General features: G+C 55.2%; 1 protein-coding gene across 1 annotated transcript; it reads left to right on the top strand.

Annotated features, from left to right (window-relative positions):
* The first annotated feature begins 5,363 nt into the window (after positions 1 to 5,363).
* Positions 5,364 to 10,627, top strand: Siva1 (SIVA1 apoptosis inducing factor). Its single transcript, XM_027946694.2, has 4 exons — positions 5,364 to 5,534; positions 7,440 to 7,634; positions 8,269 to 8,425; positions 10,463 to 10,627. Exons 1-4 carry the CDS (start codon positions 5,417 to 5,419, stop codon positions 10,518 to 10,520), a joined length of 528 nt encoding a protein of 175 aa, XP_027802495.1. The 5' UTR covers positions 5,364 to 5,416; the 3' UTR covers positions 10,521 to 10,627.
* Positions 10,628 to 15,351: the final 4,724 nt, after the last annotated feature.

The following is a 15,351-nucleotide window of genomic DNA, read 5'->3' as shown; positions in this document are numbered from 1 at the left end:
GCAGTGGTCACTGTGTGCTTGCCTTGACCTTGTCCTTGTTGCTTTTCAACACTGAAAGGCACCTACTCCCCATGACCAGCGTCCAGATGATGCAGCCTCCTAAGAGAAAGGCTCAGTCAGTAGCTGAGAATGGCTGCCACTACCAGCAGGCGCTCTGAGACCCCAGGAAGAGGCAAATGGGCCCAGGGTTACACAACACACAATTCACTGGGGACTTAGAGACTCTGGCAGCAAGTCAGGGAAATCCCACATCCTAAGGCAACAAGCTGGAGTTTACTTGCTAAGCTAGACCATGCCAGGCCATGGTCACCTGAAATGTAGCTTTTCTCAAAACCTGTTAACATGTCCAGCATCAGTTAACAGTGTGGATGTCAGGGGCCCACATGTCACACTGGGCTGGCTATCTGAAGGACGTCATCCCACAGGGTTTGGGGTGGGGCCAGGGTAACTGGTGGGCAAAATGGAACCCTGCAGTCGGGTATCAAAAAGCTAAGCCAGGTATATGCTCAGAAAACAAAATGGAGCAAGCTCATGTAGGATGGACCAAGTGTATTAAATATGTTTTTCAAAACTAACCAACTACGCTGGGGATGAAGTTCAGGGGTAGAGCATTTGCCCAGAGTGCACAAGGCCTAGGTTCCTTCCTCAGCACTGCAAAAAAAAAAAAAAAAAAAAAAAACAAGAAAGACAAAATTTCAAAACTAACTACCTAAATGAATTACACTCTAGGGCTGCTACCCAGCTAGGACCCACTGGATAATCCAAGAAAGATAATCACACCCGCCCGAGAGGCAGGGGAGCCCAGGGGCAGCCCCTCTCCATTCCAGCTGGGCAAGCTTGGGCACAGTTCTTCCAAGCTGCATCCAATGGCTCAAACACTTCTTGACTGGTCTGAGCCTTCCAGTGCTGACCATGGTCTCTACCCACAGGGGCACCAAGTGGCCTCCTTCGATAACGTTTCAGAGTTTGGGGTACATTTAGAAAAATAACTGCCCTCTGATATCCTTCCCGAGGCCAAGGATTGCATGGAGGGACCCAGAGTCTCCCAGGTGACTCCAGACTAGTTGGCACCAAGTCAGATGGTCCCCCTGCTGAAGGCCACCTGGGTTTGCTTTCCAACAGACTTCAACGGTCCAAGAAGTCCTACAGGCTTGGCCTGTCTGGCTCACTCCCAGAAGATACCAACTCACATGACAGTGGGCTCAGGGCAAAAACCCCTATGACCCCAGGCTCACCAGCAAACTCCCAAATGGTACCAAGAAGGACCTTCAGGGTTTGAAAGGAAATGGGAAATGCCAGTGTGGCTACCTCCCCACCTCTTGGCCACTTGGTGGCCTTCCTGTGCCTTCCTGGTGCTCAGCACACAGCCACGGGAGAAGACAGAAGCAAACACAGTTCCTTGGGTTTTCTGGGAATTTTTTTCCTTCCACAATACAGCAGGAAAGGCAAAAGGAAAGAGTTTTCCAGCAGCAGATATTTGGAGGGTTTGGGATTTTTGAACTTTATATAGACAACACAGCCCTAGGGCAGACAGTGTAGGCTAGGTCTCTGTTCAACGCAGGGGTAAAAGAAAAATCAGTGACTCGATGGCCACATGAAGCTTGCAATTTCCTGTTGCCTGGGCACCCACCTTGAGTGCAAGCTGCACCTAACACCAGAGGCAGGGCTCAGGCACCCTGAGTCTGTGGGTCCCTACATCCTCCCAGGGTGGTCCTCAGGGTGTCCGTCCACAGAGCTTTCCCTGAAAATGCCTCCCTGACACCCCCCCCCCTCGGTGGAACGGTGGAGAAAAACAGCCTGGCCCACCCACTGACCCACACTGCTGTGGTGCCCACCTTCAGTCCCAGCAGGTGCCTGGGACCTGGCGCCTGCCAGTTCCTCTACTTAGAGCTCCCTGAGAGACCCTGCTTAGGTAACACCCTGGACCCCAGTAGACTCCCCCACAGGTCTTGCTCTCAGGCTCTTGCCCATGTGCTGCCTGGGCATGTGCTGGATAGCTCCCACGGGTGCTCGCCAGGCACCCTGCTCTCCTCTCTTGGATCTGGGAGGACTGAGCTCTTCTATCCTTCTCTCTGTTTTGTTGAGCTGCCTCCCCTGTGTCCCTCCCAAAGCTGACCTCCCATCAGGGCTGTCCCAGAGAGGGCTACCTTGGCAAGCATAAACTGGACACAGGTCAGAGACAGAGCTACAAGGACACTGAACAAGTTTCCTGTGAGAGGGACACAGTCATGGGTTGGAGACTCCGGCATCCGGTGTCACCAGGACAAGGAAATACCCTACGAAAGGCTCCCAATAAATGTTCATGCCCAGGTCAGGAGCCTGGTCAAGGAAGGGCTAGAGATCATGGCCACTGTCCAGATGCCCCCTCAGAACCAAACCAGGGGAAACTCGTGACGGCCATGTTCTTTAATAAGTGCATTCCCTAGCACTTCTGAAAGCTGCGGCTGGTTTAGAAGTTAAACTATATCTACCGGCACCTGGGCATCCGTCCCCCATCCTGGTCCATGATAGGTGAATCTGGGTGTCCAGAAAAGGCCTTCCATGTACAGGCCGTCCAGAGCAGCTCAGCCATTACAGCCAAAGCCTGGCATCAGCCCAGGGCCCAGTGGGGTGGGCAAGCAAACCAAGGTTCTGCTAGACAGTGGGACACTTGGTGCCAAAAGGAACCAGCTGCCCACAGGTGCAAGAAGGTGGGGGCAAAGTTGGAGTGCTGAGAAGCAGCCGGACACAGAGCTTCAGAGCAGCAGTGCCACCCTTAGGGATGGGACACAGAGCAGAATCACTGCTCAGGGTGAGGAAGGAGGGTGCTGGCCACTCAGGCTCCACCTGCACACTTCCTTGCCACTTCTGTGCTGAATCCTATTCATGTTGAAGCCTTAACCCACAGGACTCAGATGGAACTACTTGAAGACAGTCTTTAAAGTGGTGATTAAGTTAAAATGGGTCCTTAGGGGAGACCCTAACCAACGTGATTGGTGTCCTTCTAAGAGGAGGACATCAGGAAACATAGGGATGACCCTGTGATGACACAAGGAGAAGATGTCCATTACAAACCAAGGAGAGGGACCTCAGGAGAAACCCATACTGCTGGCACCTTGGTTTTAGACTTCCAGCCTCAACCTGTGAGGGAATGAACATCTCTTATTTTAGCCACCCTGTGGTATTTGCTATTGAATAAGATAGGATAGTTACGGGATTCCAGTTCTTTTATTTTAATGTAAAGGCCACTCCATAAAGTTAACTTGTAGAAACATTCCAGCCAACTCCTTCATCCTGGGGAGATGGGAATAGGAGGCAGGTCAGACCTGAGTTAAGGCTACAGCCTCAAGAGCTAACCGACAGCCTTTTCCAATGTCTGTGTAGCATGGATTTTGACCATTGCCTCTACCCAGAAGCCATAGAAGCCCCTAGACTAGTACATGAAAGTGGCAATCTGCTGAGGTCCTCTCTCAGCTTGTGGGAATTCTGTGTCTTTTGTTCTCACTTAAATAAATCCTATTCTTTTATGCTCACTCCTCTTCATCTGTGAATTTCATTCTTTGAATTCAAAAGACAAGGACCAAGAAAGAAATTGGCAGTGAGCTTCTAGGGTTTGCCATTAAGAGCTGCAACATACCACTCCACAGTAGTGGAGAAGAATCTGGTTTTGCCAGCTGAGACCCTTGAAGCATCCCCTGCTGTATTAGCTCTAAGGCTAAAATGGACTTTCTCAACTGCAGAGGACTGCAGTTTATGCAGACCTCACCCCCCAGCAGAAGCAGAGAAGTGAGTTTTGTCCCAAACTCAGGTTGAGCAGATACATCCAACACTTAATGCACCCTCAATGAGTGGTTCTTGAATCCAGACTCGACTGAAATGGAAGAGCTAAGAAGATTCTCTGTCACTGCTTTGCGTGTATTTACTATGTTAAAGATTCTATGGCAGTTTTGCAGTGGAGCATTCCTATAGCCCCAGAATCTGGAGGTTGAGGCAAGAAGATTGCAAGTTTGAGGCTAGCCTGGGAAACCGTCACATCCACAGCCCAGCTGTGCCAGTGAAAGGTTTTGGGAAAGCCGAATAAAGTACCCAGAAACAGCCTGGGAGCCGTGATCGCTGGGGAAAGCTGAGGAGACTAGTCTGCTCTAGGGAGAGTCCATGGCCACAGGCTAGGTCAGCAACTCCTCCACCCATCACTGCACCTTCTCCCCAGGGCATTTAGTCCAGTGGTGTCAGGCTGGATGAGGGACACGAGCTTTTCCCCAGTGCCCCCTTCTGCACCCATGGCCACTCAGAGAGGGTCTCACGTTCGGCTGCAGAAGCAGTGACATCATCAGCACGAGCTTGCTGAGCTTGCTAGGACGTCAAGGAGCAGCGCCCTGGCCTCCATGCAGGAAAGTGGCTTTCTACAGATAACCCCCTCTGCCCTGGTGCCCAGGGTGCAGGAGAGAAAGCCAGCGTCCTCCAGTGCATCTGAACTCACCAGCCCAGGTGTTTTACTGTCCCCCTTTGCTTTAGGGATGATAAAGAATAACTTAGCAAGATCCTATCTCAAAATAAAGGGGCTGGTTGTGGTGGCATATGCCTGTAACCCCAGTGGCTCAGGAGGCTGAGGCAGGAGGATCACGAGTTCAAAGCCAGCCTCTGCAAAAGCGAGACGCTAAGCAACTCAGTGACACCCTGTCTCTAAATAAAATACAAAATAGGACTGGGGATGTGGCTCAGTGGTCAGTGTCCCGAGTTCAATCCCAGGTACCCAAAATAAAATAAAATAAAGGGATGTTCCTTGGTGATGAAGACTTGCCTAGAACGAGCGAGGTCCTGGGTTCAACCCCGGACAACAATTAAAAAAAATTTTTTTCAAAGAAGAAAATAAATAAGTCCTAAGGCAGTTTCAACCGCCCTTCCCGGCGGCCAGCCTGCGGAGCCTTTATCCTTCCGATGGAGAACTCGGAGCAGGCACTACGCCCTCACACTCGGGGCTGGAAACAGAACTGCCACCTGCCTCCCCAGGGCTTCCGGGGCCAGCTCGCCGCGCCCGCCGCTACCGCCCCCGACCTTCCCACGCAGCGCCACGCCGGAGCCACGCCCCCGAGCGAGAGTCGGCCTATCCGCGCCCTATCGCCCAGGAGCCCCGCCCTGCCTCGCCTCTGACTTAACACAACCCACGGGCCTCCCAAGTTCCGCCCCTGAGATCCCGGAGTACCCTCGGCCTCCACCTTGGCCTTTCCCGCGCCGCCGAGCTCCGCCCCCGGCTCGGCCCTCGACCTATCCCGCTCCGTGCCTCTCACGAGCCCCGCCCCCAATCCCTTACTAGCCTATCCCGCGCCGCGCCGTGCCCTAGCCACGCCACGCCCTCGCCTGGCGGTTGGCGCGCGGCTGTGACGTCGGGGTCAGCGCGTGGCGCGCGCGGCGGTCGGCGTCCTGTGGCCCCGCGGCCATGCCCAAGCGGGGCTGCCCCTTCGCGGACGCCGCCCCGCTGCAGCTCAAAGTCCGCGTGGGCCGAAAGGAGCTGAGCCACGGCGTGTGCGCCGAGCGCTACTCTCGGGAGATTTTCGGTGAGTGCGGGCGGCCGCGGCTTCCCATTGGCCTGGCCCGGGCAGCGGTCCCGGGACCCTCCCGCCCAGAGCAGAGGGAGCCGGAGCGGGCGGGCAGCGCCGGTAGGGGGCAGCGGACACGCGAGTGACCCAGTGCACGCCCTCCTTCCCCCAGCCTGCCCCCGCCCCGTTCAGCGCCAAGCCAAGCCGGGACATGTCTGTCCCTCGAGGACGCGAGGGCCGGGAGGGATGGAGGTGGCACCGATGCACGAGCACGGGCACGGGGAGCAGGGATGGTCTCGGGAGGCTCAGAGTCGAGGCCGAGTCCTGGAGGGTGAGCTAGCCAGGAGGGGAAGAGGCCAGGGCCCTGGAAACAGCGCGGCAGGCGTTCTGGGTATGTGAGGGCAGTGGAGGCGAGAGAATGCCAGGCAGGTTCGTGTTACTGAGCATCACTTTGGCGAGCCTGACTTCTGGGGCAGATGCAGAGTGGAATTTACTTTACCCTGGTGGTTGTAGACACAAAGTTTATACTCACATTGGCAGTCAGAAAACATCTTGGCGTGAGTTTGAGGGTTGCTGCTTGTGCCTTTAGGGTGTGGAGAAGAAGCCTGTGCTTGGAAAAAAACAAAGATCCCTTTCAAGGCCCTGGTTCTCCTCCTATGTCTGCAGTTCTGTGCCCTCTCCCTGGTCAGGGCTGCCACCTGAAATGCTTTTGAGGCCACACAGGTGATGAAACCAATGAAGCCAGAGACTGTGGCTGGACTTAAAGCATGTGCCCTTAACAACTAGAAACAGAAGAATTAGAAGCTAAGTCATCTCCCTCTCTACATCCTCTCTTGAGATTCCTATTTTGGCCTGTTGGCAGGAGCTTGTTCCTCCTCGCTGGGTCAGGAGGGGTGCTGTGCTCTGTAGTGTGGGCAGGACTGACATGCAGATCGAAGTCACATGGGATGAGTTCCAGGCCACATCAAGCACCTTAACCTCCACTTCAGATGGACCAGGAACCCTGTCCTCAGCATGTGACCCCCCCCCCCCCCTTCCCACATTCTCACACAAATATAGGCGGAAGCACCCAGTTGGGCTGGCATTAGCCACTCCATTTGAGTTTCCACAGCCATTATTTGCATCTGGCATCTCCACCGGGGCCACGCTGGGCAAATTTTTCTGGGGACTGGCAGGTTGGCATTTGATTTTGTAAGGCTGCCTGGATACCTTTGTGTAGCAGTGGAAAGCCACTGCCCTGTACACTGAGAAGTCACTCCAGCTCTTAGGCATGAGTAGGTATTCAAGACCTGTAGAAGGTTCTGGGGTCCCTTGATCAGGAGTTGTCTGCTGTCCTGTCTTTTTTAGTTGTAGATGGATATATAGCTTTATTTTTATTTATTTATTTTTATGTAGTGCTGCGGATCAAACCCATGGCCTTGACATGGGAGACAAGCACTCCACCACTGAGCCACAACCCCAGCCCATGCTGCCCTGTTTTGCTGGCCTCTCTGGAGGTGATGGGGATGTGCCCAGGCTTGCAGGCTCAGCTGAGCCTCTGGTTTCCCCTTACCTCCTTGGGGGCACCTTTTTGAAGAGTAGTGTTCAAGGGTGCAGAACTTCTGCATGAAACAGGCCACCTTGAGGATGGGAGTACAGGGGAGGAGAGAGGAAAGGGACACAAGCCCCATGAAGGAGGCCAGCTGTGGTTGCTGAGAATGAGCAGACCAATAGGAGGAGGACCTGTGTGGGACACAGGTGGAACTGTAGTGATGCTGGCTGCTGAGACAGAGGAGGCCTTGCCTTTCCAGGGAGCAGCGTGAGCCAGGGTAACAGGGGACAGGCACAAAGAACTCCCTGTGCCATCCTGATAGGTCATAAGATGGCTGTTGAGGGCTTCATGGCTGCACAGTGTAAATTTGAGGAATGGTCTGTCTTCCCCAGAGAAGACCAAGCAACTCCTTTTCCACGGGGCCCAGGCCTGCAGGAACTATGTGTGGGGTGAAGGCTGTGCCATCGTCCACCTGCCAGAGTCCCCAAAGCCCGGCCCTACAGGTGCACCTCGAGCTGTAAGGGGGCAGATGCTGATTGGACCAGATGGCCGACTGATCAGGAGCCGAGCCCAGGCCCCTGAGGCTGGTGAGTGGCTGCCAGTGGCACTTCCTGTCTGTGGTGCTGCAGGTCGGCAGTGCAAGATAGTCAGCTCAGATGTTTTTCCTGCCTCACAAGCAGGAGTCCGACCCAGAGTCTGATACACAGGGCAAGTGGCAGAAGTTCGGAAGGATTCTGCTGGGAGATCTGATTATCAGGCCAGGAAAGGAGTAGGAGTCACCTGGCCTCCTGCCTGCTTGGCAGTGCCCTTCTCTGTTCTGTGGAGGTGGGAATGTCCGGGGTGCAGTGCTCAGACAGAGTCCCAGGCCCACCTGGAGTCTGTTCAGGGGGTCAGAGAGGGGTCCAGGACCCTTGGTTAAGTAGCGGGCCACACCTTGCAACACAGGAACACACCAGGTTCTGATAAAGCAGTCAGCAAGAAGTCCTGTGCTCAGTAGCAGGTGATGCAGCAGTAGGCGGACCTGCAGTCTCGTGCAGGGAGCACTGTGGATCTTTAGTAGAATGGGATCTGGGCACTGTGCTCAGCTGGAGGGTTTCTAAGGGATCCAGTGCCAGAGTGGGGCAGACTGGGTCAGTTGCAGGGAAGAGAGGTGAGCCCACAGCCCCTGCGCTCTTCCACTCCCCTTCCAGGCTGACAGCATGCTGTTTCTTTTCCTCACAGACCTGTCGGGGGCCACAGCCATCGCCTGTTCCTCATGTGTGCGAGCTGCTGATGGGAAGGTGGTCTGCAGCCAGTGCGAGCGGGCCCTGTGTGGGCAGTGTGTGCGCACTTGCTGGGGCTGTGGTGCAGTGGCCTGTGCCCTGTGTGGCCTTGTGGAGTAAGTGCTTTGGTCCATGGTGCTGCTAGAACCATGGTCACCATGCTCAGGGTGTGCCCACAGGGTAGTGGACAGGTCCTCTGTAGGTGCCATCTACCATCACCTCGCAGGACAGGACATGATGACAATAAATGCCTTGTATAGCTTTATTTTTTTTTTTCTGAACACTTAGTAGTTCTTTCTCAAGGAAATCCAGATTCACCAGTGGTCAGTTCTCTCTGTGGCCTCCTTTCTTCAACAGCTTTGTGTCTTGGTCTTCTCGGCTCCACACTTCCTCATAGATTTGCTTCCTGCGTTGTGTGCTGATGTTTGAGGAACACCTGATGCATGGCAGCAGGTGCATGATGCATGTGTGTTTGCCAGGTTATTAGCTCTTTAAGCAGGAAATGGGAAGTTGGCTTAGTCCGCTGTGTGTGAGTGCATGCTGCTGCAGCTGGCTGGCTCTGGTATCCACAAGGTGCCAGGAGGCTGTTCCCACCCCAGCAGCTATGCCTATCCACTTGTCCTGCCCCTTCAAAAGACAAGTTCCCCCAGACATGCAAGTGGCTCTGAAGATCCAAACAAGCTCAGGTCCAGCGGTTTAAGGCTGTGTAAAACTGAAAACCACATGTCAGAGGGCATCTTTCCTTTGAGGTGCTCTTCAGTTGGGGAGACCTGGACGGCCCTGGAGGGGTGCTCTAGGGAGAAGTCCCAGGCCCCATGGCCAGGTGGGAGTCCAGTGACATGCAGCATTCAGTTTGGGAACTAGTGTTAGGCTAGTCCTGAAGCGGGTGCTCCTCCTGTGGTTTCCCAGCCTGATTTGGGTCTTTTTGCTACTGACAGTAAACTAAAAGGGCAGTGTCTTCGTAGCCCTTCCCTGCGGGTCCGCAGGAGGTGGGCTCTCCACCCTGTTACCAGTGAATGACCCGCCCCAGGTCACTACCTGGAAGTCATGTCCCCAGGCTTGGATGCCAGGCCTACCCCACCCCTTGCTGCTTCTGCCAAACATGGCCCTGGATTCCCATTCAGGACAAGCAGCTGCAAGAGTGGCAGAAAACAAGGGCTTCTCTAATGTGGTTCTGATGTAACTGAAATGCAGCTCAGCTGGCCGTCACCCACCTACCCGGTGGCCCCGCTTGGCCCCTACCTGCTCCGTTGCCTCAGGCTTACAGGCTGGCTGCTGGCGCTGTGTTGACTGCTGGCCTCTGGCGCCACTGGCAGATGGTCTGAGCACCAGGTAGCCGTCAGCGCTGGCTTTGCTGACGCGTTTTAGACGGCATGTCCTTACTTGCATCTTGGTTAGCACATTGTTCCTGTGTGTCCTTTGCGTGTCCCTCCCAATCAGTGTCTCCTATGACTGACTGGCTCCCCTTAAAAGTCTCGTTCATTAGGAGAGAGCGCTGTTCCATGTGCTTCTGATGGGAGCCGTTGTGTTTTGTGAATTCTGACAGGATGTCGGCAGAGTTCTGGGGAGAGCGTGTCCTGTGTGAAACCCAGCTGGGCTTCTCAGCCTGTGTCACTCCAGCTGGCGCTGGGTTGTGGCTTAGGCAGACTTACCCTCATATTCTAGAGGCTGGAAGTCCAAGATCAGGGTGCCTGCAAGGTGGGCTCCTTCCGAGGCTGTCGGGAGAATCCATTGCAGGCCCCTTGGGGCATCTGGTGGCCGTGGCCGTGGCCGCACTGGGCTTTCCTTATGGATGCCTATCTCCATGTGCCTTGATGTCCTCCTCTTCTGTGTCTTTCTCCTTGTGTTACATTCTCTGAAGGCCCCCATTGCTCTCCTATGGGGGGACCTCATTTTGACTGATTGCATCTGCTCTGCAGCTGGGAACAGGGGAAGGATGTGAGCCAGTTCCTGAAGACAGTGTGCCTGCATGCTGGGCCACCCCTGGGTGGGGGGTGTCCCAAACAGGCGCTGCAATGTCACTGCCACATGAGCCTGTTCCAAAGGTCTTATGCTTCTGTCCTGGGTTAGGACGGCGGGGGACAGGGAGGCATAGCCCAGGCCCTAACACAGCTCTTCTCTCTCCCCTACCCCCCGCCCCGGTGGCGGTGCAGCTGCAGTGGCGTCTGGGAGAAGGCCCTGTGCACCAGCTGCGCCATGTTTGAAGCCTGAGGCTCCTGTGGACGGCACACACATCCGTGCTGAAGAGGGCAGGAGTGGCTTGTGTGTTGCATTTTGTACCCTGATGACAGAATCAAATAAACCCCTTTATATTTGCATGTGAGGACTCCTGTCATAGCCATCTGAGGGTGAAGCATGGGGTCTGCCCAGGCTGGGGGCATGACAGGTGGGCAGCAGCTGCCTCCTACAGCCTTGCATCAGAAGCTCCTACTCATCACCAACCTGGCGCAGGGACCCAGAGCCCAGAGTCTGATTGAGTGGTTTCCAGTGTACAGTGTCACCTCATGCTGGTGTCCCTCCCAAACTGCCCCCTGAAATACCTTGTCACATGCATGGCCAGGGCCCCAGGCGGTGTGACAGGCCCTGCCCTCCAGGAGCTCTCTCCAGCAGAGGAGGCATCCCTAGCAGTGCTGGGGGTGGCAGTCCTTGCCCCGTTTTGAGCAGGCATAGTTGCACAGGGCCAGGTGGGGCTGGGCATGGAGGATGGAGCAGGGCTAGAGTCGTACAGGAAGGCCATGGGTGCTGGTCCTTGTGAATCCAAGGACCTGAGTTGGTAAGGTGGATCACAGTGACACTGTGAAGCCCTGGGCTGGGCTGAGGCAGGGTGGGACTGTGTGCTGGGAGACCCTTCACTTCTATGGGCACTGGGATGTGCTGGCCAGGGTTCAGGGGCAAGTGACACTGAGGAAGGCTGGTGGTGAGCAGGTGACAGCTAGAGCCTGGAATGGGACTTGGGGCTGGAGCAGCAAGCGGGCTGCTGTGGCAGTGCCAGGTGGCAGAGGGGCCCACAGAGGGTTGGCAGCCTCTCCCTGGACATGGAACACGCTGAGGCTGTTAGCCAGGTGCTGGCTGTCCTTGTTGAGGGTGACCTCCTGCCACAGAGGCCCAGGGCCTTGCTGCCATGGCTTCTGTTGCTGCCTCGCCCCACGGCCCAGCCCTCTGCAGGCCTTGTTGGTTCTCCCTTCTGCATCCTCCAGCCTGTCTACCCGGGCCCCAAGGAATGCCATGGCAGCCATTCTGCCTCCATCTCCCCTCAGGATGGCTGCACAGCCCCGCCACTGCAGGCCGTCCCAGGACTGCAGCTGGCCCATCTCTCCTCCGCCCAGCCCCTGGAGTGGGCCTCGAATGTTCCCCCTTGGAACCCTCACTTCCTCTGCTGGGGCTCTTCCTGTGGGCACCTGTAAGGCTTGCTCTCATTTCTCTCAGGTTTGGGCTCAGAGAAGCCTCCAGTGTCTAGTTCACAGCTCCCTTCCATCATGCCCTCAGCCCCCCAGCTATCCCCGCTGGACATGACATGTGTATACCTATCAACTCTTCCTGCTGCAAGGGGTAGGACCTGCATGAAATGGCACCTGGCAGCTTGGTAGTGAGTGTCTGTCTGGTGTCCAGCTATGGTGGAGCCACAGGGATTGGCCTTCAGACAACTCACAGAGAAGACAAAATGCCAGATGTGGCACAGCAGCCAGCACAGGAGAGTGACCCCAAAGAGCAGGGAACAAATGTACAGAGCTGGCCGCCACCTGGGATGGCACATGGAGAACTCAGCGGCCTGAATCGAGACAGCTGAGGGTCGGCCAGGGCCTCTGGAGTTTGCACACTTAAGTGGAGATCACCTGGAGCATCCTCTCAAGGCCCTTTTCATACATGAGAGAGTCAGGAAGAGAGAGAAGCCTCATCCTCGTGGGGCACCAACTCAAGGTTGGAAGGCCATGTTCACCTGGAGCAACTGCCCTGTGGAACCCATCTCACCAGGCCAGACCTGGGTGATACTCCACTGCGTCCAGAACAGAACTCCAGAGTGAAGAGGCTTTGTTTCAGTCCAACTTCCAGTGGAATGAAGTCTAGTACCTGGTGTCCATGGAAGAAAACATGCCCAGAAGCAGGACAGCAGTACCCATAGGTCCATCGCCAGCCAGGGGGACACTGGACTCCACCCCAGACAAGGGTGCTGGCGGCTCATTGCGCCCTCCTATTCAGAAAGCAGAGGAAGCTGGGGCTCGCGGAGGCGGGTGAGGGCAGCGCAGCCCAGGTGCCTCACTAGGCGACAGGTGGGGAACAGGGTGGACACCGCGGAAGAGACTGCGAGCCTGCAGGGTGCTGCAGAGCCTCAGAAGAGCAGGGTTTGGCTGAGTGGAGTCCTGGGTCAGCCTGGGGGCTGGAATTGGGGTGGGAGTGGACAGCTGCTAGAAGAAAAAGTGGCTATAAAATGTCCCCATTTGACAGAATCATAAACCCACTGATGCAAGAAGCCTGACATGGCCCCGAGGAAAATGCTACACACGTCATGAGCCAATTCCCTGAAACCAACAGAAAAGGAAACTCTTCAGCAGCCAGAGAAAAAAGACACTCTATGCTGGGAGGATAAAGATGAGAACAGCAGCAGAGGATCGCTGGAGACCAAGCAGGCACAGTGGGACAACACAGTAGGATAGCACCGTGACCGCGCTTCAGGCAGCCTCAAGTCCCCTGTGCTGTGCCCCAGGAGCAGACCATGGGGACCTGGAGAGCCAGTCTGCACTGAAGACACCTTGGGTGGGTCCCAGGCTTCCCTGTGCCACCCCACAGAGCTGCCTGACGAGGACCAGAACCACCAGCCCAGTGAACCTCTTTCTTTTGTGACTTACCCATACTGTGGTTTTGTCCCTAGCAACAAATGGACAAACTCATTGAAAATTTTTGACAAAAATGAAAGAGAAATGCTTTTCAGACAGGCAGGGGCTGTAGAAGAATGACAGGAATGTCAAAGAAGCTTTCAGACAGGAGGAAATTGTACCAGGGGGAAAGCAGGCCTATGTGAAGAGCCTGGCGGTCAGGGTGGTGGACACGGTAGGCTTCCAGGCTGTTTTAAGATCTCTGGGAAGGACAACCAGCCATGTGGTGAGAATGCCAAAGACCCAGCGCAAAGGCCACACGAGAACATGGGCAAAGGAGTTGAGTAGACCCTTCTCTGTAGAAGAGTCACCAGTGGCTGTCAGCAGAGGGTCCAGCCCTACTGACCCCAGGAAATGCCACACCTGTACTGCACACCTTCAGTATGGCCTTCATCCAGTGAGGAGCCCGTGCCCTGATGAGGGAGTTCTGATATCGCTGCCACACATGAACCTGAAAAATTCTGCTGCGTCTAGTAAAGCCAGCCAGACAGAAACTGCACGACCCGCCTTGAGGCCCTGAGCAGTGGGACTAGCAGCAGCAGAAAGCAGACGCCGGGGACAGGGCAGTGGGAGGTGCTGCTTGAGGGCCCAGTGTCGATTGGTGGAGACAGAAGCTTCCAGAAGAGACAGCAGTTTCTGCTCAACAGCTTCCTGTACTTGATGCCATTAACTGCAGGTTATAATGTAAAATTTGTATCTTTAGCACAACAAAAATAATTTTTCAAAAAGCATTTGTTCAAACAAAAATGTATTTGGGATTTTATGATAAATGCAAACAACATTTATGATGACAATACTAAGGCACTAAGGCCAAGAAAGAAGTGGGAGTGCCCTGTTGGAGGTTCCCAGGGGCTGTGCGTGAGGGCCCAGGCACAGGCAGACACCTTGAACAGCAGGCCCGGCCTCGCCCACAGCCTGCAGCTGCGCTTTCTTGGTGTTGGGCAGACCCGTGTTCTACGGCAGCACGGTGTCCTGGAGTGAGATGCTGTTGCTGAGAAAGCCCAGAGAAGTAGGCCGGTAAAGACCAGAAAATGGGGTGATAAGGAAGTCATCCCAAAGGCAGAAAAGGAGAGAAGGGACCGAGAACAGATGGTGCAGGAGTAGCAGGGTGGCATGTTTGAGCTCACCATCACCCACGTTAAATGTGAAAGTCCAAATGAGAACCTCAGCTATACAGGGCAGAGGCCATTGGGCCTGTTTTTTGTTGTGTTGTTTTTTAACAAAAAAGAAAAACCTAAGCTGGGAGCAGTGGCACACACCTGTAATCCCAAATACTCAAGAGGCTGAGGGAGGAGGACCATGGTTGAGGCCAGCCTGGGTCTTTTAACAAAACCCTATCTCAAAACTAAAAGGGCTGGGGATGTAGACAGGGGGTGGAGTGCTCTCCCCGCCTGTGTGAGGCCTGGGCTCAACCCACAGAGCTGTCTTGATGGTCTAGAAGAAAACCGCTTGAGTGTCAAAGAACCAAGTTAGAAGCCAGAGGGTGGGATGAGCATCTGCCGTTGGGCAGATTTCATGGTGGTGGCATCCCAGGGAAGTGCACGCCCAGCCCTTAGCACGCCCAGCACATCCTGTCACCAGGGCGGGCCCAGCCGGTAGCCACACCTGCTGACACATGGAAGTCCCAGGTGCTAAGACCTCTCCTGTTATCTTCCCGTCCCTCTGAGCCTGCCTTGTGCTGGGCACAGGGAACCCAGCGAGGACAGCTGCTTCCTCCTGGCAGAATCTGAGTCTCCCTGGCTGGACCCTGCTGTGCAGCAGCCTCCTGTGGGGCCACATAACCCTGCCCCTCTCATCTGCCTTGCACTCTAGGTCTGCGCTGCCCCTTGTGAGGCCACCTGTGCCTTCTAGGAATTTCCCAAAACGTTCAGCTCCTTGCAACCCCCCCACACTGCTTCCCCCATTCCTCTGCCACAGACGGCAAGGAAGGTCAGGTGGGCTCAATCCCTGCCTTTGTTCCTTTAGGGCTTTGCCTGCCTGTGACAGGGACACAAAACAGGCCTACTCTGAGTAGCAGTGTCCCCAGGGGCTCTTGTGGAAGGAGCAGCCCTGGCTGCAGCTGCCCCCTTTCCATACCACATGAGCCATGGTGGTTGGGTTTTGCACAGTGTGAGGGTGGCACGTGGCTGCTGTACTTTGGTTTCGTTGCTGCTCATGTGCAGATGTGCAAC

This window comes from Marmota flaviventris, chromosome 2, assembly GCF_047511675.1.
Source record: "Marmota flaviventris isolate mMarFla1 chromosome 2, mMarFla1.hap1, whole genome shotgun sequence".
In the NCBI taxonomy this organism is placed as follows: domain Eukaryota; kingdom Metazoa; phylum Chordata; class Mammalia; order Rodentia; family Sciuridae; genus Marmota; species Marmota flaviventris.
The sequence above is the reverse complement of the archived record's forward strand: the minus strand, read 5'-3'. Positions and strand labels throughout refer to the sequence as shown.

Excerpts from the sequence above, each read along its gene's own strand:
- Siva1 (XM_027946694.2), top strand. The coding sequence starts at position 5,417 with ATGCCCAAGCGGGGCTGCCCCTTCGCGGACGCCGCCCCGCTGCAGCTC. Across the intron at positions 5,535-7,439 it reads CTACTCTCGGGAGATTTTCG|AGAAGACCAAGCAACTCCTT; the intron begins GTGAGTGCGGGC and ends TGTCTTCCCCAG. Across the intron at positions 7,635-8,268 it reads AGCCCAGGCCCCTGAGGCTG|ACCTGTCGGGGGCCACAGCC; the intron begins GTGAGTGGCTGC and ends TTTTCCTCACAG.